Below are 19999 nucleotides of genomic sequence, written 5' to 3' on the forward strand. Positions count from 1 at the left end.
GGCCGGGTGGGGTCTCCTGTGGACCCGTCGTGATGCCCAGAGCCCCTGGGCCGGGTGAGAGCCCTGCTAGAAATGGGCTGTGGGGGCGCCAGGGGGACCCCGGCCCAGTGGAACTCCTCCCCTCAACAGCCCAGCAGAGGCCCTGGGCCTGCTGAATTCAGGGCCCCTCCGGCCTGTGGGCGTGGACGTGGGCTGGGGGGCGGCCCCGGGCACTGACCTGCCCGTCGTGTCCTGTCTCAGCGCCAGTGCGTGCAGTACGCCCTGAAGGCCCGCCCCCTGAGGTGCTACATCCCCAAGAACCCGTACCAGTACCAGGTGTGGTACGTCGTCACCTCGTCCTACTTCGAGTACCTGATGTTCGCCCTCATCATGCTCAACACCCTCTGCCTGGGCATGCAGGTAAGGCCCCCGGGGGCCCGGCCCCCCGAGACCAGCGCCCGCCGGGCCGGCGCCGGGGCGGGGCTCCAGGCTGACCGCCCCCGGTAGACTCCTCCCGGCACCTGCTCGGCGCCAGGCACTGTGCTGCGGCGCCACGTGGGGCAGGGAGGCGAACTGGACGCAGGCCCGGGTGCCAGGCACTCAGCGGCTCCTCAGGGCCGTAATTCAAGCGCACACGCGGCTGTGGCCGCTCTGGAGCCAGGAGCCGGCCGCGCAGGAGGATGGGGCTGCGTGGAAGTACAAAGCGCCTTCTCTGCGCCCCTCCGGCTCTCGCGCGTCTGGATGGTGGAGGTGGCTGCAGCGTCAGCTCCAGCCCAGAGAAAAGGGGATGTAAGATGCACAGAACGGGTGCCTCTGAGGAGATGAGCACCCTTTACAGACAAGGCATAATCAGCAGCTGCGTTATCAAGCCTTAGCCCAGCATCTGACCCCCGATGCCCCGCATAAATGGGATCACGCAGCAAGGCTCCCTGGCCCCGGACCCCCAGCCACCGGCAACGACAAGACCGCACGCTGCCGGTGGGGAGGGTCTGGGAAGGGAGTCACGGAGCCAGCGGGCCCAGCGCGGACAGGGGCTCGCGAGCCACGGCTCACGTGGGGGCCTGAGCTGGGCAGCGGAAACAGGCAGCCTTGCCAAGACGGGGTGGGGCCGGGGAGACGCCGGATCCTCCTACTACCTGCGAAGGTTCTGTGGAGGAAGTGGGGTCGCGTCAACTTCATTTTTAAAAGGGGGAGAGATTCCTGGGAACTGGTACAAGGACATCGGTTTCAGGAGGGTCACAGGGGAGGCTCAAGGCGGCGGAAGGCGTTGCTTGGCGCTGCCTCGGGGTCCCGGGGTCGCTAGCAGGCTCGGGAGCCTGGTGACCTCAGGTGCCGCCTGCAGGTGGTGGCGGTCCCAGCCTCGAACCAGGGGCCTTCCCTCCTGGTCCTGTACCCAGACGGCTCCGGGGAGCCGCTCACAGAGCCCTGCTGGGGGTCTCCCTCCTGGCCTCCAGGAACAGACGTGTGGGGATAGCTCTGCTCTCGCGAGACCAGGGTCGGCCCCCTCCTCCTCCCCGCACGGTCCTCCGACGGGGAGAGGGCGTGGCCGCAGACCTCTCGGTCCTCCGAGGGGAGGGGGCGTGGCCACAGACGTGGTAGGAACCGCACACGGCCAGAGCGGGCTCTAGCTTCCCGAGGTTAAGGGAAGGCGGGCAGGGCCCCGAGGGAGAGGGCAGGGCTGGCGGGGGGGGGGGTCTCCCCAGGGGCAGAGCCGGCGCCCAGCCCCTCCCTGTGCCTCCACAGCACTACAACCAGTCCCAGCAGCTGGACCACGTGTCAGACACCCTGAACGTGGTCTTCACCGCCATCTTCACGCTGGAGATGGTCCTCAAGCTCATGGCGTTCAAGGCCAGGGTGAGTCCTGCGGCAGGATGAGGGCTTCCCATGGAGCCCTCACAGGCTGCCAGAACCGGCCGGCAGGACTAGATGCGGCTGCCCCTCCCCCGCCCCTTCCTTGAGCCTGTCTTGTGGCCCCCCCCCTTTCCCTTAAGCCTCTGAAGAGTGGTCCCGGGCCAGGGGGTGTCCTGCTGTTGTCCTGGGCTCCACGTCCACTCCCCACCCCCGACCCCCGTGTCAGGTCTGCCTGCGAGGCCCAGACTGGACTGGGCTTCAGGCGGGGGATGAAGGACTTCCCTGTGCGGACCGGGACCCCAAATCCTGAGCTCCCAGGCACACTGCCCTCCCCTTGGACCACTTTATGCTCTGGAGGGAGGGGAGCCAAGGGAAGGGGAGCGGGAGTGGGTGGGGCCCTGGAACACCCGTGGGAAGTGGCATCTTGGCCCGGCCCTGCCTGGCCCTGCAGTTCTGCATCCCCCGGACAGGGACCACTGCACTCTGCTGGTCTCTGAGCCCCTCCCCTCCACAGCTCACCCCGGGCCCCTCACCCAGGGCTATTTTGGGGACTCCAGCCCCTCCCCACACAGCTCACCCCGGGCCCCTCCCCCAGGGCTATTTTGGGGACCCAGCCCCTCCCCTCCACAGCTCACCCCGGGCCCCTCCCCCAGGGCTATTTTGGGGACTCCAGCCCCTCCCCACACAGCTCACCCCGGGCCCCTCCCCCAGGGCTATTTTGGGGACCCCAGCCCCTCCCCTCCACAGCTCACCCCGGGCCCCTTCCACAGGGCTATTTTGGGGACCCCTGGAATGTGTTTGACTTCCTGATTGTCATCGGCAGCATCATCGACGTCATCCTCAGTGAGATTGACGTGAGTACTGGGCGGGCACAGCCATCGCTGGGGTAGGGCTGAGGCCACGGACCCTTGCGGGGTACCCTCTGCGTGTGCAGCCCGTCACCCGGGGTTACAATTCTGTAGACGAGACAGACACCTCAGATTCCAGGCACAATGAGTGTGCCAGGCGGCCCACAGCAAGCGCCACGGTGGAAGGGAGAAGCCGTCCCTGGGTGGCGTGGTCAGGGAAGGCTTCATGGAGGCGGTGCCGTCTGAAGGGGTTCCTGAGGGAAAGGGAGGTGCGAGCAAGCAGCACAGGCAGGGCGCAGGCGGGAGGCGAATAAACTGCAGGTTCGGGGCGTGCGGAGCCGTCCGGCTAGTAGAAGCACACGAGCGTGCAGACCGTGCGTGGCCAGCGGTGTGGGCGCCGCTGGAGGTCTCTGAACAGGGCCGTGGAAGGATGAAAGCTACACTTCTGAAGGGCAGGAGGTGAGAGCGACTGCAAACAGGGGGCCCAGTTTGGGAGGCGGTGGTTCATCTATTCAAACACTGAGCACCTCCCACGGGCTAGAGGGACAGCAAGGAGGGGAGGGGAACGGAGAGTGAAAATGAATCTGCCGCGTGGCCGGCGCGTGTGACGAGGAAGAATCAAGCGGGTGGGGGCTCCGAGGGGAGGGAATGGGAGGTAGCGTCGTCGGGTGGTACTGAGCACAGCCGTGCGCGAAGCTCAGGGCGGGCCACGCGGGGGTGGCGGTGAGGTGGGGAGCTAGGAGCATGGGGGCCGCCTGAGGACCCGCGGGAAGCCTGGTGGCCGGGCGAGGAGAGAGCGGTGAGGTGAGCTCAGAGAGCGCGGGGGCCGGATCGCGTCGGCCCTGGAGAGCCACGCTTCTGATCCTGGGTTCTGTTCCGGGGGCAGGCGAGAGCCCCGGGGGCGTTTACACCGGGTCTGACCTCAGTTCTCGGAGGACCCCTTGGGCTGCTGCGCTGACGGCAAGCTGTAGGGGACACTAAGGGCCGCGGGGGGCGGTCAGGAGAGGAGAAGTAGCCAGCAACTGGATCTGCTTGGAGCGTCGAGCTGATGGTAGTTGCTGATGAGCTCGATTCAGGGTGAGAGGAAAACGAGTCAACGGCAAGTGTAAGGATTTTGCCCACGAAACTGAGCTTCCATTTGCTGTGATGTGCCAGCTCCCAGAGGAGCGGGTGTGGGCAGAAACAGAGTCCCGCTTGGGCCGGGTCAGCTCGGGACGGCTGCAGGGCATCCGGATGGAGACATTGCAGCCGGCTTGGATTTACGAGCGTGGCGCACAGAGGCCGCTCTGGCTGGAGATCTCAGTCGGAGACTCCTGGAGGAGCTGGCGTTTAGAGTCGTGGGAGGGGGTGAGACCAGCCACGGAGAGAAGAGGGTATTTCGAGAGCGAAGGTCCGGAGGCCACGCCCGGTGGCGCCCCTCCCGGGAGCCCGGCCCGACAGTCTCATGGGACTCGGGGAAGAGCGCCCGGCTGGAGTGGGCTGAGGAGAGGCGAGGCAGGCTGTGAGCCTGGACGGTCCTCTCTTTCTGCTACAAAGGGAAATGCCTTAGAAGGTGGAGGAGAGCATGGGGCCTAGGAGAGATTTCTTGAAGATGGGAGAAATCAGAGCACATCCTGGGCTCATGGGAGAATCCGGCGGTACAGGCGCTGCTGCAGGAGCTAAGCCCTTGGGCAAGAGGGCAGGAGACCCTGTGTCCCGGGGAGGGCCGGCTCTGGGAACGGCGGTTCACCCCCGGAGCAGGAGGGGTTCCGGGACAGTCGGGGTGGCCGTGAGGACGGACGGGGGAGCTCACGGCCCGGGGAGGTGCGGCGGGACGTGCTGAGTGCCGCCCAGGGCCCCGGGAAGGGGCGCTTCGAGGAGACGCAGTATCTCGAGGAGAAGAAGGGTGGGGGGGCCACCTCCACGATTCTGCTCCGGTGCCGGGGTTTGGGTGCTGGTGTGCGCGTGCAGATGGGCCGCGCGTCACTGGAAACGCAGGCCAGGAACCGAGGGTCCCTGACTCCAGAGGGAGGGGGTGGCCGAAGCCTGGGGGTTGAGGTTCCGCAGAATTCCAGCTGGCCAGGCCACGGGGCTTGGGACCGGAGAGCCATCGTGAGCTGCGGGGTGACAGACAGCAGACTAGGGGACCGGAACCGGTTACGAGGAAGGAGCAGGGGCTGCAGGGCCAGGAAATCAAGGCGGCCAGTTCAGGAAACAGCTTCACTGGAGTCTGGGGGGAGGTGGTTACTAGAGGGCAGCAGACCTCCTTCATTGTTTTTCTTTTCTAACGTCTTCATTGGAGTGTAATTGCTTTACAGTGGTGCGTTAGTTTCTGCCGTATAACAAAGTGAATCGCTTATACATATACATATATCCCCATATCTCCTCCCTCTTGCGTCTCCCGCCCACCCTCCCTATCCCACCCCTCTAGGTGGTCACAAAGCACCGAGCTGATCTCCCTGTGCTATGTGGCTGCTTCCCACTAGCTATCTGTTTTACATTTGCTAGTGTATATATGTCCATGCCACTCTCTCACTTCGTCCCAGCTTACCCTTCCCCCTCCCTGTGTCCTCAAGTCCATTCTCTACGTCTGCGTCTTTATTCCTCTCGTGCCCCTAGGTTCTTCAGAATCTTTTTTCTTTTAAGATTCCATATATATGTGTTATCATACGGTATCTGTTTTCCTCTTTCTGACTTACTTTACTCTGTATGACAGACTCCAGGTCCATCCACCTCACTACAAATAACTCAGTTTCATTTCTTTCTATGGCTGAGTAATATTCCATTGTATGTATGTGCCACATCTTCTTTATCCATTCATCTGTCGATGGACACTTAGGTAGCTTCCATGTCCTGGCTATTGTAAATAGAGCTGCAGTGAACATTTTGGTACATGCCTCTTTTTGAATTATGGTTTTCTCAGGGTATATGCCCAGTAGTGGGATTGCTGGGTCGTATGGTAGTTCTATCTGTAGTTTTTTAAGGAACCTCCATACTGTTCTCCGTAGCGGCTGTATCAATTTACATTCCCACCAACAGTGCAGGAGGGTTCCCTGGTCTCCACACCCTCTCCAGCATTTATTGTTTGTAGATTTTCTGATGACGGGCATTCTGACCCGTGTCAGGTGACACCTCATTGCAGTGTTGGTCTGCGTTTCTCTAATGATTAATGATGCCGAGCGTCCTTTCACGTGTTTGCTGGCCGTCTGTGTGTCTCCTTCGGAGAAATGTCTGTTTAGATCTTCTACCCATTTTTGGATTGGGTTGTTTTTTTCTTTGATATGGAGCTGCATGAGCTGCCTGTATATTTTGGAGATGAATCCTTTGTCAGTTGCTTCATTTGCAAATATTTTCTCCCATTCATTTTGAGGAAATGGAGGCTGTGGGTGGAGCCAGCACGGAGGAGGGAAGAGACCGCTGAGGAAACTGTTAGGGTCTCACAGGAGGTAGAAAAGGATGCGATTCAGAGCCCTGGGAAAAGATGAGTGTAAGACAGAAGCCGTGAGGAATGCAGAGTGTGAAAGGGGGCAGGGTGTGGGGGGGAAGGGCAGGCGGCGTCCTTGCTGGGTGCCAGGGCATCTGAGGAGCAGGCAGAGTCCTCGGGGAGAGAGGGCGGCGGGTGTGACAGTGTGACTTGCCTCTGAGGGACGGCCGCTGTCATGAACCCCCCGCGGGAAGCTGGGGGGGCTGCCACACTGCCAGGAGGCGGGGTCTGAGCCTGGGCGGGGGGGTGGGGGTGGTGGCGCTCGGCAGCCCTGAGGCCTGTGGCACAAGGGGTCAGATACCAGGATCGTTGTGGTCTTGAGGGCCGGCTCGTTGGGTCTCAGTACAAGTAGCCAGTACGTGAGCCCAGGAGCTGGCCCAGGAGAGACGGAGGGGACGAGGCCGGGCGGTGGGGTGAAAAGCAGCAGGACGCGGGCGGGGGGGTTCTGCCAGAGGGCAGGGCCCCAGAGGTGGAGCCTTCCAGGATGGCCTCGCTGAGGACCTGAAGCTGAGGTGGCTGCCGGGTGGAGGAGGGGGGCAGGGGACAGGGAGGGGCAGGTCCCGGGGCCAGAGGTTGAAGTCACTAGGCACGCCCCTCCCCCACCGCCGGGGGGAGGGGCGCGGGGAAGAGCATCCTGTATCCGAGCAGGCCCGGAGGGGGCGGGGCCGAGGGGGCCAGGCCGCGTTCCGGGCAAACCAGGGCACCTGCTGGGAGATGGCCCCCCAAGGGCCCCAGGGTCCGAGAGCAGCACTTCTCACCATAACAGTCTCAGCTCAAATTACAAATTACTTGGAGTTTCGAGGTCTGTGCCGGGGAGTCTGGGGTAAATCAGAGCAGTTTCTTTGGTGCAGGAGGGCCGAGGGCGTCGTTGGTCACCTTTTGGTTTTTAGGGCCAGCAGCTGCCCCTGACCAGGACGGTTTGCTTGAAGTCATGTTAAGACTTTGAATTAAAATACTGATTACATTCCTGTCGTATAAGCCAGGGGGCCGACTCGGGCGGCACCGTCCCATAGCCCTCTCTGCAATCCGGCTCTGCTCTGCCCAGTGCGGTAGCCGCGAGCCGCAAGTGTCTGCTGGTCACTTGAAATGTGGCCGGTGCAGCTGAGGAGATGAATTTCTAAGTCTGTGCAACTTGAGCCACGTGTGGCTGGTGGGACCATGTTGGCCGCACAGGCCTGGAGCGTGGCTTTTGTCACCCCCGGCTGCTTATGAACCGGAAGCCAGGCCCAGGCCCCAGGAGCTGACTTACTCGGCCGGGCTGGGGAGCCAGCACTCTGATGCCCAGCCTGCGCTGAGAACCGGGGTTCCAGGTGAAAGCTGCCCTGGAGAGTGCTGCTTGCTGGGGAAGGAGCGTACTGGGAACCAGTCCCCCCACAAGTGTAATTAGGAGACAAAGCAGTGATTCCCCCATCCCGGGACTCCAGAAACAGGGCTGCTCCTGAAATGTGGCCCAAGGGAGGAGCTCAGAGTAAACAGGAATCAAGGCTGCTCCCCGCTCGCCGTGCACACCCTTTAAGAGCCTGGTGCTGAGATGGAAGCCTAGGTTCTGCTCCCAGGTGGGGGGCTGGGGGTGTGTGGGCAGAGATGCATCTGCTGGGGGACCTCAGACTCCCCCAGAGGGCCTTTGCCACAGAGGATGGGACCCCGGTAAGGGCCTCAGCAGCACAAGGGAGCTGGCCAGCACCCCTGGACTCAGGAGACAGGGGTGTGACCCCCCTTGTGACCATGAGCAGGTACTTTCCCACGTGCCGCCCCCCATACGGCCCCAGCGTCACAGACCCCAGACACGCAGGTTGCATCTTGGAGGCGAGAAGGGACCTACCCATCTTTGGCCTTCCCTCCTCTCCTTGCTCCCTTGCCCCCAGCCTGTGGCCTCACTGTCCCCACGGCTTCGTCCTCAGCACCCACCCGCCCGGCAGCCACTGGGGGTCTCTCAGCCCCTGCCTCTCTGCCTTGTTCTCTCTCTAACTCTTATGTGGTCTGTCCTCTCTGACGCCTCTCCTCACCTCCCTCCCACCGTGTCCCCCCTCTCTCTCCTCCCCCCACCCCCTCCTCTCTCTCTCCACAGACTTTCCTGGCCTCCAGCGGGGGACTGTATTGCCTGGGTGGCAGCTGCGGGAACGTTGTAATTCCAGGCTGCATGAGCCTGCAGGGCTCGCCCGCCAGCTCTGCCCTGCAGCGTGCATGCTCGAGCCCGGCCGCTGGACTGCATGGGGCAGACGCACTCAGGGCCCCCTGCCACAAGCAGGCCCCAGAGGGTCCGGGTGGGGACGGGCGGGAGCTCTGTGCTACTAGAATGTGCATGGATGCAGTGGCTTTCTCGGAGCCCTGGGAAACAGGGCCTCTGTGCTGCTGGGAACATCCAGAGAGCACTGGATGATACAGAACCTTAGTGACAGGCCACCAGCACCAAGCCCGTGGGGACACGGGGCGCCGGGCAGGGGTCTCTCCCTGGCCGGAGTCATCCAGGGTCTGAGGCTGGCACGTGGGCGGAGGCCTCCCGGCTGGGGACAGCCCACGGGGCAGGCTGTGGCCACTGAACTGATGGCCGCAGAGCAGCTGAGCTTCTGGGAGACTTGGCACTGGGCGGACACTGGGGGAGGGGCGGGAGAGCTGCCAGGGTCCTCGGCTGAGTGGCGGCTCGGGGAGGAGGTGGGATGAGGCAGGAGCCCCAGAAGAGCCAGCGCCTCCCCCCCGTCACCCGGGGGCAGAGTCGCTGTCCACTCAGCGCCCCGCTTGGCGCCCAGCCCGCGTCACCGCCGGCGGAGCAGGCCCGGGGCCCCGAGCCCCGCAAGGGCCAGCTCGGGGGCTCAGCAGGGGCCGCGGGGCGGGCTGGGCGTCCCCCCACCACGACTCGCACCGCACACTCTGCTCCGCTCCGCCCCGCCCCGCCTGCCCGCCCGCACGCCCTGCCCCGGCCCCAGACTGACCCTGGGGCTGCGCCCCGCAGGACCCCGACGAGAGCGCCCGCATCTCCAGCGCCTTCTTCCGCCTGTTCCGCGTCCTGAGGCTGATCAAGCTGCTGAGCCGCGCGGAGGGCGTGCGCACGCTGCTCTGGACCTTCATCAAGTCCTTCCAGGTGTGCGGCCCCGCCCGCCCGCGGGGTTTGCTCCGCCCTGCGCGCTGCGGGGCCGCGGGGGCGTCCGGTGAACGTGGACGAAGGGAGGGCGGGGCGGCGGGGCCGGCGGCGGCGCCCTGCGCCCTGAGCCTCGGTCCTCGCCCGCAGGCCCTGCCCTACGTGGCTCTGCTCATCGTCATGCTCTTCTTCATCTACGCCGTCATCGGCATGCAGGTGAGGGGCGGGAGGAGAGCCTCCCCCGGAGGCGGAGGCGTGCAGGCTGGGCCCTCCCCCCGCCCTGCCTCCCGGCAGCGCCGGGCTCAGCTGCAGGACCGCGGAAGGAGGTGGTCCCCAGACGGCGCGCGTTAGTCAAGCAGAAGCAGCGCGGGGCCTGGAGCGGGGGGAGGCTTTGAGGGCAGACGGACAAGGGCCAGGTTGCTCTCCAAGGCCCCGTCCGAGGTTCGGGTGGTCGTTCTCCTGGAGCACCCCGCCCCCACGTTGAGTCCCTGACGAGCTTTCGGCTAGGAAAACTGCCCCCCCCCAAGATTTCTTTGGCTTGAGGGGAAGAACTTCACCCAACCTTGATAACACAGGTGACCCTTGAGCAACACAGGTTTCCACTGCGCGTGTCCACGTGTACGCGGTTCTTTTGGTAAATACGTACTACGGTACCACGCGACTTGCGGTTGTTTGAATCCGTGGATGCGGAGCCCCGGATACGGAGGGCCCGGGGCTGACTGTAAAGTTATACCCCTGCGATGCTCAAGGGCCAACTGCAGCCCGCTTCGGCTGGCTCCAGGTCTGACGGGGCCTGAAGTGGCGGGGATTTGGAGGAAGTAGGGGGCAGTGAGAGACGGGCTGGGGGAGACCTCTGCGGGCGCCACGGTCGCGTGCTTCCTGATGTGCAGATGCTCGGGAAGATTGCGCTGGTGGACGGGACCCAGATCAACCGGAACAACAACTTCCAGACCTTCCCCCAGGCCGTGCTGCTGCTCTTCAGGCAAGAGAGGCCCCTGCTGCCCCGCCCCCCGCCTACTCCACGGGGGGTGGGGGGGGCGGCTGGCTTCACGTGTGTGGGCCCGGCGCGCCGAGGCGCAGGGCTCTGCTGTCCTTTTCGGCCGCTCACCTCGGTCCAGCCAGAGCCACTGCGTCTAAGTCGTTTTGCCCGAGTGGCCCTCGTCCCCGCTGTGCCCTGGGGGTCGAAAAGGAGGCAGCCGGTCGAGAGTGGGGTCCTGCAGGTCGCCCCGCCCTCACCGCACTGAGGCGGGAGACGGAGCTCCAATGTCCCTGGGGGAGGGGGGGAGGTGAGGCCTCGCCGACCCCGGGTCAGCTCTCTTGCCGCCCCGGCTGTGACTTGAGCCCCGAACTGATTCTGCCCCTCTGTCCAGGAAGCCCCCTTTCTTTGTTCAGTTTCTGCCTGCGGTGCCCCACGAGGGGGAGAGCTGGGGGGGGGGGCCGCACGCAGCCCGGGGGGGGGCGGCGGGGCCTGGCTCACGCCGGGCGGCACGTGAACCCGGGGTCCGCGGGGGTGCCCGGCCTGCCCCCCCCCCCACGCCCTGCTCTCCGCCGCTGCCCGGAGCGAGAGGCCCACGGCGCCCCGCCTTCCAGGTGCGCCACGGGGGAGGCGTGGCAGGAGATCCTGCTGGCCTGCAGCTACGGCCAGCTGTGCGACCCCGAGTCCGACTACGCCCCGGGGGAGGAGCGCACCTGCGGCACCGACTTCGCCTACTACTACTTCATCAGCTTCTACATGCTCTGTGCCTTCCTGGTGAGGCCCGGGGGCGCGGCGGCGGCCGGAGAGGCGCCCCCCCGCCCCCCACCCCGCCGCCTCTCGTCGCCTCTGTCTCTCCAGGGACCCAGCTCAGGGACTCAGGAGACGGGACTCGGGCTAGGGTGCCCCGGTTCTGGGCGTCCTGGGTGCGGCTTCGCCTTCTGAGGGCGCCTGCCTGCTCCAGAGAAGTTGCCGGAAGCTTGGCCCTGTTTGGCTGTTGTCGTTAGAGATTAGTCATCAAAAGAATTTAGTGAGGTTCTACCCTAAAACAGAGTAAAGTCTACTCCAGTAGAGCCAGTAAGTTCCAGTAAAGCCGTCCGCCCCTCTCTCTTCCCTGGAAGAGGCGCTTGCCCCTCGGTGAGGAGGCTGAGACTCTGGAAACGAGGTCCCGAAGGAGGCAGCAGCGGGCTGGGAATCAGAGCGCAGGTGGCTTTGAGGCTCCAGGGCTGCCGTCTGCACTCGTGGGAGGCAAAGAGCCCCCCAGGCCCGGGCCCTCGCTCTTCACCCTTTTTCTTTTCTGTGTTCACTGAGACGCTTGCTGAGCGTCTCACGTTCCCCGGGCTCAGGGCAGGGCACAGAAAGGTGAACAGGACACAGCCCTAGCCCTGAAGGCACTCACTGAGTGCCCCCTTGCATTTCGAAGGGGCACCCAACGATACAGAAATGGCAAGAGCAGCACAGGGGCGGGGTTGGCGGTGGGGGGGGGGGCGGGGGAGACCAGCGTCCCTCTGGAGGGCCGACGAAAGGCTGAGCTTGGGATTTTTAAGGGTGAGCCCCGGAGCCCCGGCAGAGGACGCCGCGTGGGCCGGAACAGAGTGACACGGGCTGCTCGCGTGCGGGATGTAGTCGCCAGAAGGGCGCGGAGGCGGGGCCCAGGCAGGGAGAAGCTACGGACCCCAGACCCCGTGGACGCGCCCATTCCCCCCGCGCCCCGCGCCCCCCGCGCCCCCTGCCTCTCTGAGCAGGGAGCCCACGGTTCTCCTGCAGATCATCAACCTCTTTGTGGCCGTCATCATGGACAACTTTGACTACCTGACACGGGACTGGTCCATCCTGGGCCCCCACCACCTGGATGAGTTCAAGGCCATCTGGGCGGAGTACGACCCCGAGGCTCAGTGAGTCCCGCCCGCGGGCTCCGCGCCGGGCCCTCCGTCAGCCTTCCCCTCCTCTGGTCTAGACCCCGTCCTGGAGTCCGACAGGTCTAACGGGGAGAGGGCTGCCCCCCCTCCCTTTGTCATGCGAGGGCCCGGATCAGAGACTTGGAGTTCCTCAGGGCTGGGAGGGATCCTACAGCCTCCCAGGGCAGGAGCCCCCTTGTCTTTATTGGGAGATGGTCATCCAGCTTCACTTGGATGCTTCTAGGAGCAGGGAACTCACTACCTCCCCCAGGCAGTTTTGGCCCTGGCTGCTCAGAGTGTGGTCCACTGACCAAGAAGCTGAGCTCTATAAAGATGCAGAGCCCCCACCCCCACCCCCCACCTCCCCGGCCTCGGCCTCACCAAAGAATGACGGAATCAGAATCTGCATTGCCGTTAACCTGGCCCTTGTGGGGGCATTCGGGTGCACTTTAATGCTGGGAAGCCCAGCTGCCTTACCTTCTTTCTAAGAAGGTAATAAGCTCACATTTGATGGCTGTTTCCCAGGTGTCAGGTGCTGTGCCAACCACGACATACGTTATCTCACTTAATCTCCCAGCCTATGACACGGTCCGCAGCTCCCTACCAGTCCCTGGAAGTGAGCTTCCACCTCCCTTGAGCCACGCCCTCTACTTCTGTTAGTACCTCCCAAGAGCCCCCAGGCAGCTTGACTTAAACCCAGCGAAGGCTCCACCGTGGGAGGAATGGGGTCCGGATTCCAGCCCGGAGATCCCACATCTGAGGGCATTCTGGCCTCTTACCACCCCCCCCAAAAAAGGGAGCCCATTCCTGGTGGTGGGTGACAGTGAACTCGAACATCGTTTCTTCTTTAAAACGGAAACTCAGCTTCCACTCCCCAAACGTGGCTGGAAATCAGGAAGCGTCCCCCTGTCTCCTGGCTCCCCTGCCGCCGGCCCTTCTCTGAGCGGGAAGGGAGGTCTGGGTGAGGCCGCCAGGTACCCAGATGTGGTGCCCTCCTGCAGGGGCAGAATCAAACACCTGGACGTGGTGACCCTGCTGAGAAGGATCCAGCCCCCTCTGGGCTTCGGGAAGTTCTGCCCACACCGGGTGGCGTGTAAGGTAAGCGGAGCTGCCGGCGAGGCCCCCCCCGGCCCCCGGCCCCGGGAGGAAGAGGCACAGGGGCCCTGGGGCGGGGACGCTGGCGAGGGCCCGACTGGGTGAGTCATTTTAGAGCAGAGTCACCTCCTGGGTCCCCACGTCGCTGGGACCTAAGTTCTCAGCAGTGTCTCCACTGCGTCCTCGCCTCCCTCATGAGGGCGCCCTGCACATCCCCAGCCCAGCGCCCGGTCCCTCCCTGCCGGCCCCCAGCCCGGGGGAGGGTGACGGCCCGGCTCGGGGGCCCCGGCCTGGCAGTGAGCCCCCTCTCCGCACAGCGGCTGGTGGGCATGAACATGCCCCTGAACAGCGACGGCACGGTCACCTTCAACGCCACCCTCTTCGCCCTGGTCCGCACGGCGCTCAAGATCAAGACGGAAGGTGCGCGCGCTCCCCTCCTCTCGGGGGCTGAGTTTTCTAGCTGATTCGACCGGAATCTGAGCTAAAGGTCGGGCTCAAAAAAAGCGTCCTTGTGCCCCGCGGGGCACGCGGCAGCCCCAGGATCCCGCGGGGCCAAGCTCACCACGGCTCTCTTCCCGCACGGCCGGGTCTGATGCGGGCGGGCCGGGGAGTGGCGGGGTGAGCTCGGCGGTGGGACCCCCGGGGTCTGCTGCAGGGACCCAGCGGCATCAGAGCTGCCGCCCAGGTGAGCGGGACCATCGCAGGTGTGAAGCAGAGGAGCCGGACGGCTGCCCGGAGGAGGCGGGACAGACCACGGGGTGCGGGGGACGGAAGGCTGCGGGGGGCGGAGGGGAGGACGGGAGGCGACAGCCCCTCCAATCAGCCACTCCAGGCGCCGGAAGCCGAGGCCCGTGGGGAGTGCTGCCCCAGGGGAACAGCGACGCCCTCCCCCCAAAGCAGCCGCCACAAGGGAAAACCCAGCCCGGGGTGAGCGCGTCGGGGAGCGCTGGGCGGCTTGGTCAAGGGCGGTGGGCTTGGCCTGTGCCTTTTGCCCCCAGGTAACTTCGAACAGGCCAATGAGGAGCTGCGGGCCATCATCAAGAAGATCTGGAAAAGGACCAGCATGAAGCTGCTGGACCAGGTCATCCCTCCCATAGGAGGTGGGTGCCGCTGTGGGAGGCCGGAGGCCGGAGGCCGCCGAGGACGGGGAAAAGGTCGCTTCCAGGGAGCCCCATGGGAGGCTGAGGGCAGCCTGGCCCTCTGTGAATGCCTTGGGCGGACCCACGGCAGCCTTCCGGTCACGTCGGCAAGCAGAGGAGGGGGGTGCGAGGGCCACCCGGACCCGGCTACGTTTGGCCCGCACGCTGACCCCAGCCTCAGATGCCCACCGGCCCCTGTTGCCCCCCCCCCCGCCCCCCGCAGATGACGAGGTGACGGTGGGGAAGTTCTACGCCACGTTTCTCATCCAGGAGCACTTCCGGAAGTTCATGAGGCGCCAGGAGGAATATTATGGGTACCGGCCCAAGAAGGACACCGTGCAGATCCAGGTAAGCCCACGCCGAGCACCGGGGGGGTCCACTGCTGAGACGGTCTCGCGGCTCCAGCTTCCTCTCTGTGTCCTTGGGGGCAGCGGTGGAGGCACAGAGGCTGGGACGGAGCCAGGAGGAGTAGGGGGAGAGGGCACAGCTCTGGGTGGAAGCTGCTTCGGCCTCCAGGGAAGAACCAGGAGCCCTTCCAGCCTGGGATGATACGACCCCAAACCACGGTCCTGTCCTCTGAACACAAGGGGGAGATTTGGGTTAGGTGAGAGCAGTGGTCTCCAAAGAGGACAGGTTTCCCGGGGGAGGGGAGGTGCTTGAAATGACCCATTGGGTACGCAAAGAAACGTAGAACTTTGGTTTGTCTTGCCTGTTTTTAATTGCAGTTTTTTATGTGAAGTATAACACACATAAAGGCTACATTCAAAAACTATTCACGTATTTGGGCTGTGTGTTCAAAAATGTATCTCAATTTTTACTTTGAAACAATCTCACAATTTTAAAAGTTGCACGTATGATACCAAAAAAATTTCCTTTCGGAACCGTTTGAGAGCCATTCCCATCAACCCAGGACAGGTCAGTGTGTGTTTCCTGCCAACAAGGGCATTCTCCTCCTTAACCCTCCTGCATAACCATGATGCAGCCACCAAAATCAGGAAACTGGCGCATTAGTCCCATGGAATCCTCCGGCCCCATGCAAGTGGCGCCAGTGGCCCCAGTAATGTCTTTTATGGCAAAAGGATCGGACCCAGAATCACACGGTGCGTTTAGTTGTCGTGTCTCTTTAGTCTGGAGTCCCTCAGTCTTTCCTTGAAATGACCCTTGACACTTGGAAGATTCCCAGCCAGCGCCTCCTTCGGTCTGGGTTTGTGCAGTGTTGCCTCGTGACAGATTGAGGGCTTGCATCTTGGACAGGCGTGTCCCAGGAGTGATGCTGCGTTGTCATTGCAAACTGTCAGGTGACACCAATCTTGCTTTGTCCCGTGGCTGGTGATATGAACTTGGATCAGCTCAAAAAATGGTATAAATGGCACGTGCGATCGGAAGAGATCATTCGTCTGAAAGACTGTACTGATGAGAGGATTTCCGGGCCTGGAGGCCTGGGCGGGGGGTGAAACCCCCCTGGGAGGCCTAGAGAAGATGCCTTGGGAGCCATCAGGGTTTGGACTATCCCAGCGGCCAGAGCAGGAGCCCAGGGGGATCGAATGAGCAGGAGGGGGTGGGGCGGAGCTGGGCCTTCAGGGAAGCCCTGGCTGCCGGGATGAGAAACGGGGGAGGCCGTGGGAAGCAGTTCGTCCTCCCCTCCTGGCCTGGAGGGGCCACTGAGCCCCTCTCCGTCCCCAGGCCGGACTGCGGACCCTTGAGGAAGAGGCAGCCCCCGAGATCCGCCGCACCATCTCGGGAGACCTGACGGCCGAGGAGGAGCTGGAGAGAGCCATGGTGGAGGCCGCGATGGAGGAGGGGATATTCCGGGTGAGCGAGGCCCTGGCCACGCCAGTGCGTGCGCGTTCCAGGCCAGGGAGTGGAAAGGAGGCCAGGAGCCCCGCCGCGCAGAACGCAGGGCTGAGGATACCCGCCGCCCACACCTCCCAGGGCTCTGAACCAGTGACCCACCTCCTCGAGGTGTCACGCCCTTCCCACCTGCCTGTGCCCAGCCTCCCCGGGCTCCCCTCCCACAAGCCTGAGGCGGCGTCCATGCATCAGAAGCCCCCGTTATCAGATGCCCCAGCTGCTTCCTGTCTCACTGTCCTCCCTCCTAGAGCTGGGGGGTCCCTCACGACCACCCAGCCGAAACCTCTGGGTTATCCGTGAGGAAGGGATGGCCCAGAGAGACCGTCTGAGTCCAGTACCAATCGGCAAGTTGCCTTCGGAGGTGGGACTAGAGCCCGTCCTCCCGACTGCCTGGTTCCGGGCTCCCCGACACCCTGCATTTCCCGTCCCGGTGTCTGGCCCCCGTACAGTTCTTAGGGGTGTCCTATGTACCCCGTCAAACTGAGAACGCGCTGAGGGCGGTGGTCCCTTCTCCGGCCTCACAGCCCGCTCTGGTCTCCTCTGGCCTCGTCCCCAGCGCCGTGTACCGTCCAGGGTGGCAGCCCCCGCACGCCCATCCCTGGTCCCTGCTCTCAGTCCCGGCCGTGTCCTCCTCGCCCCCAGAGGACCGGAGGCCTGTTCGGCCAGGTGGACAACTTCCTGGAAAGGACCGACTCCCTGCCTCCACACATGGCCAGCCAGAGGCCCCTGCAGTTCACGGAGATAGAGATGGAGGAGCTGGAGTCGCCCGTCTTCCTGGAGGGCTTCCCGCAACATCCAAGCACCAGCCCTCTCGCTCGCGCCAACACCAACAATGCCAACGCCAACGTGGCCGGCGGCAACGGCAACCACGGCAACGTGCCGGCATTTTCCAGGTAGTGGCGGTGGCGGCAACCGTCAGCCTGGCACGTAGGGGCTGGGGTGAGCCCGGGCGGACGTGGGTAGTGGGCTCCGGGCCTCTGGGGGCGCCCCGAAATGTGGAGGGTGTGCGTGGCTTGCCTCGCGCCCTTTGGGGTCCAGCCCACGCCTTGCTGCGCGGGAGGCCGGCCTGGGCGGCAGAGACGTGTGCAGCCGTCCGGGGGCAGCCGCGGGTCGGTGTCGCTCAGCGCCCGGCGGTGCTTTTCTTCCGTGGGCCTGGCGGGTCCCGGGAAGGCACGGGTTGGGTTAGAAGGAGAGAGCACATCCTACGAAACCTGAAGAATTAAGGTGCAACCCTTGCATCTGGGTTCCAGGTGGTTCCCGTGCCGCCACCCCAGGGCTGAATGTGATCTGTGATTCCACGAGTGTCAGGAAAAAGAGCAGGATGAGCAGAGAGGGTCCCGGCCATCGAGGCCTGTGGGCTCGGCTCTAAGCAGAGCTTCTATTCTCCACAGAGGGCCCCGCGACTGGGCGTCTGCTTGGCCCGGAGAGGCTGGGTTCCCCCACCTCAGGAGTGGGAGGGACAGGGCAGAGGCCAGGGGAACCACTCCTTCCCAGGCTGCGGCTGCCTTCACCCCCTTCTGGCCTGAGACCCCTCAAATTCAGCCCACAAGTCTTGGAGGGCGCCTGCACGTGGGGTCACCGCGGTGCTGGGTGCTGTGGACGTGCAGACCCGGCCCAGCGCCCAGAGGATCGCAGTCTTGTCACACGTGCCGTGTGATCCGAGTACGACCGGATGATGTCAAAGCGTAGGTCCTGAGCAGGCAGGGGGCCCAGGACCTAAGTGGCTAGGGACGTGGAGGAAGCTTCCAGAACCGTGGGCTCTGGGCGGGACACCCCGCCACCACATGTGAGGGCTCCCGGGTGATCCCCCTGCAACCGAGGTTGAGAGGCAGAGTCCTCAGGGGTGTGCGGCCCGAGCCGGGCAGGCGGGGGAGGGGCCGGAGAGCAAAGGGGTGCAGATCGCAGGAGGGGAGGCCGGCCCCTCCCCAGCGACGGGCCTAGACCCTGAGGGAGACGGTGTGGGGACCACAGAGGGCAGGGACGGGGGGTCCCGGAGCCCCGTCAGCCGTGCTTCCATTGCAGCGTCCACTGTGAAGGCGAGCTCCCAGGGGAGACAGAGGCGCCTGCCGCCAGAGGAGGAGCCTCCGGCCGGCCCCGGGGGGCCCTGGGTCAGTCTCTGCTGCGCCCCCAGGAAGGCCTGGGGGGCCGCTCTTCCGTCCAGTTGGGGGGCCTGCGGCCGGGAGGGCTGGGAGCCTGCGGCGACGGGAAGCAGCTCCTCACCCAGGCAGAGGGAGGGGGCCACCCAGGGGACTGAGGGAGCCGGGGGAGGGTGGTGCACCGTGAAAGGGCCCTCCCTGCACACCGGGGAGCTCGGACCCCTCCGCCCCGGCTGAAGACAGCCCTGGACAGACACCTCAGCTCTGCCTTTCAGCAGACGACCTGGCAGCCTCTCAGGGGGTCCTGGGCCACTGTGTGCGACAGTATAGGGGCCTGAGGGGGCTGGAGTCCACAGGACACGAGGGCGCTTGTCGTGTCCCCCAACACAGACACACACGCGCACGCGCACAGTCACACGCGCACAAACACAAGGTCAGCTTGGCCTAAGCTGGTCAGGCTCTGGCCCCGATCCCCTCCCAAACCCCCAGGGACAGGGACCAGGGCACGTAGAGTTGGGGGGACGGGCAGTGGGGAGTCCTGCCCGGCCTGGGCTGGGCTGGGCCTCGGCACGTGTCACCCTCTAGGACCCCGAGGGTCTCAGGGCGGGGCTGACTGGCCAAGGGGAGCTCTGTGGACCCAGGGCTCCCAGCAGAAGTCAGCAGCCCCTCTGGCCCTCGGCCCACTGTGTGCCCACAGGACCCCACAGCAAGTCGCGTGGGGAGAGGCTGCGGGGACAGCTGCCCTGGAGGGCGATACCCGGAGCCCAGGCACCTGCCGCCCCCTGCCAGGTAATGGGCCAGAGGCCGGGGAGCTTGCAGTGGTAATTCAGCAGCGGAAGGGACGGGACCCCGGCCCCCCGCCTCCTGGGGGTCTTGGCTGGGGCTCCCTCGGAAGAGCCGGGGCTTTCTGATCCCAGCGGGCTCCGGCATTCCTGAGGGGTCTTTGCTTCTGTGCTCCTGGAACAGCTTGTGGGGACAGAGTCCCTGGTGCCCGAGGAGACGAGCCCCACTCCAGGGTCCCTGCCCGAGGAGGCGCCCCCCAAGGTTGGCACCCCCGGGTGCCTGGCCCCAGCCACGGCCCTGCTGATCCGAGAGGTGAGGGGGGCTAGGAAGGCACCGGCCTGCATCCCGCGGTGGCCCTGCAATGGCCTGGGGTGGAGAGGGGCTGAGGCCCCGCGGGAAGACCCACCAGGCCGCCTCTCCCGTCTGCAGGCTCTGGTTCGAGGGGGCCTGGACACCTTGGCGGCTGATGCTAGCTTCGTCATGGCAACGGGCCACACCCTGGCGGAAGCCTGCCAGATGGAAATGCAGGAAGTGGAGGTGGCAGCCGCCGAGCTTCTGAAGGGACGAGACACCCTGGGGGGTGCGGCCAGTGCCCGGAGGTATTGGAGCCTCGGGTCCTCCCTGGGAAGCCTCAGCCAGCATCAGGGCTCCCAGGAGACCCTCATTCCCCGCAGGCTGTGAAGGCCACGGGCGTCGGCCTGGGCTTAGAGCCGGCCTGGCCGAGGGTGGGGCCTGGGGCGGGGGGGTTGGCCCAGCACGGCAGCCCCCCCCCGTCTCAGCAGCTAGACGGACAAACGGACAGGAACCACCCGCCAGGTCAGGAGGTAGATGGACGGGCCCTTCTCCTCACCAGCAAGAGGCGTGATGGGATGGAGCTTCTGGGGTCATGCAAAGAGGCCTGGTCAGTGCCAGCAGGACATTAAAGTCTCCAGGCCTGCAACAGGGAA

General features: G+C 64.7%; 1 protein-coding gene across 4 annotated transcripts in view; it reads left to right on the plus strand.

Annotated features, from left to right (window-relative positions):
• Window positions 1-19999, plus strand: part of CACNA1S (calcium voltage-gated channel subunit alpha1 S) — a 58741-nt gene extending 38742 nt beyond the window's left edge. The window contains exons 26-44 of one of the 4 annotated variants that reach the window (XM_059061392.2): window positions 241-399; window positions 1723-1833; window positions 2601-2684; window positions 8210-8266; window positions 9092-9220; window positions 9368-9433; window positions 10108-10199; window positions 10808-10967; window positions 11958-12085; window positions 13090-13186; window positions 13501-13603; window positions 14182-14283; window positions 14546-14670; window positions 16006-16134; window positions 16816-17066; window positions 18196-18281; window positions 18967-19058; window positions 19236-19364; window positions 19482-19999. In XM_059061392.2, coding sequence (XP_058917375.1) covers window positions 241-399; window positions 1723-1833; window positions 2601-2684; window positions 8210-8266; window positions 9092-9220; window positions 9368-9433; window positions 10108-10199; window positions 10808-10967; window positions 11958-12085; window positions 13090-13186; window positions 13501-13603; window positions 14182-14283; window positions 14546-14670; window positions 16006-16134; window positions 16816-17066; window positions 18196-18281; window positions 18967-19058; window positions 19236-19364; window positions 19482-19733 — 2352 coding nt within the window. In that variant the 3' untranslated portion in view covers window positions 19734-19999. The remainder of the gene's footprint in view (window positions 1-240; window positions 400-1722; window positions 1834-2600; window positions 2685-8209; window positions 8267-9091; window positions 9221-9367; window positions 9434-10107; window positions 10200-10807; window positions 10968-11957; window positions 12086-13089; window positions 13187-13500; window positions 13604-14181; window positions 14284-14545; window positions 14671-16005; window positions 16135-16815; window positions 17067-18195; window positions 18282-18966; window positions 19059-19235; window positions 19365-19481) is intronic. The other 3 variants (XM_067027376.1, XM_067027385.1, XM_067027393.1) reach the window with 3 other exon arrangements.

Source organism: Kogia breviceps, chromosome 1 (assembly GCF_026419965.1).
Source record: "Kogia breviceps isolate mKogBre1 chromosome 1, mKogBre1 haplotype 1, whole genome shotgun sequence".
Lineage (NCBI taxonomy): Eukaryota > Metazoa > Chordata > Mammalia > Artiodactyla > Physeteridae > Kogia > Kogia breviceps.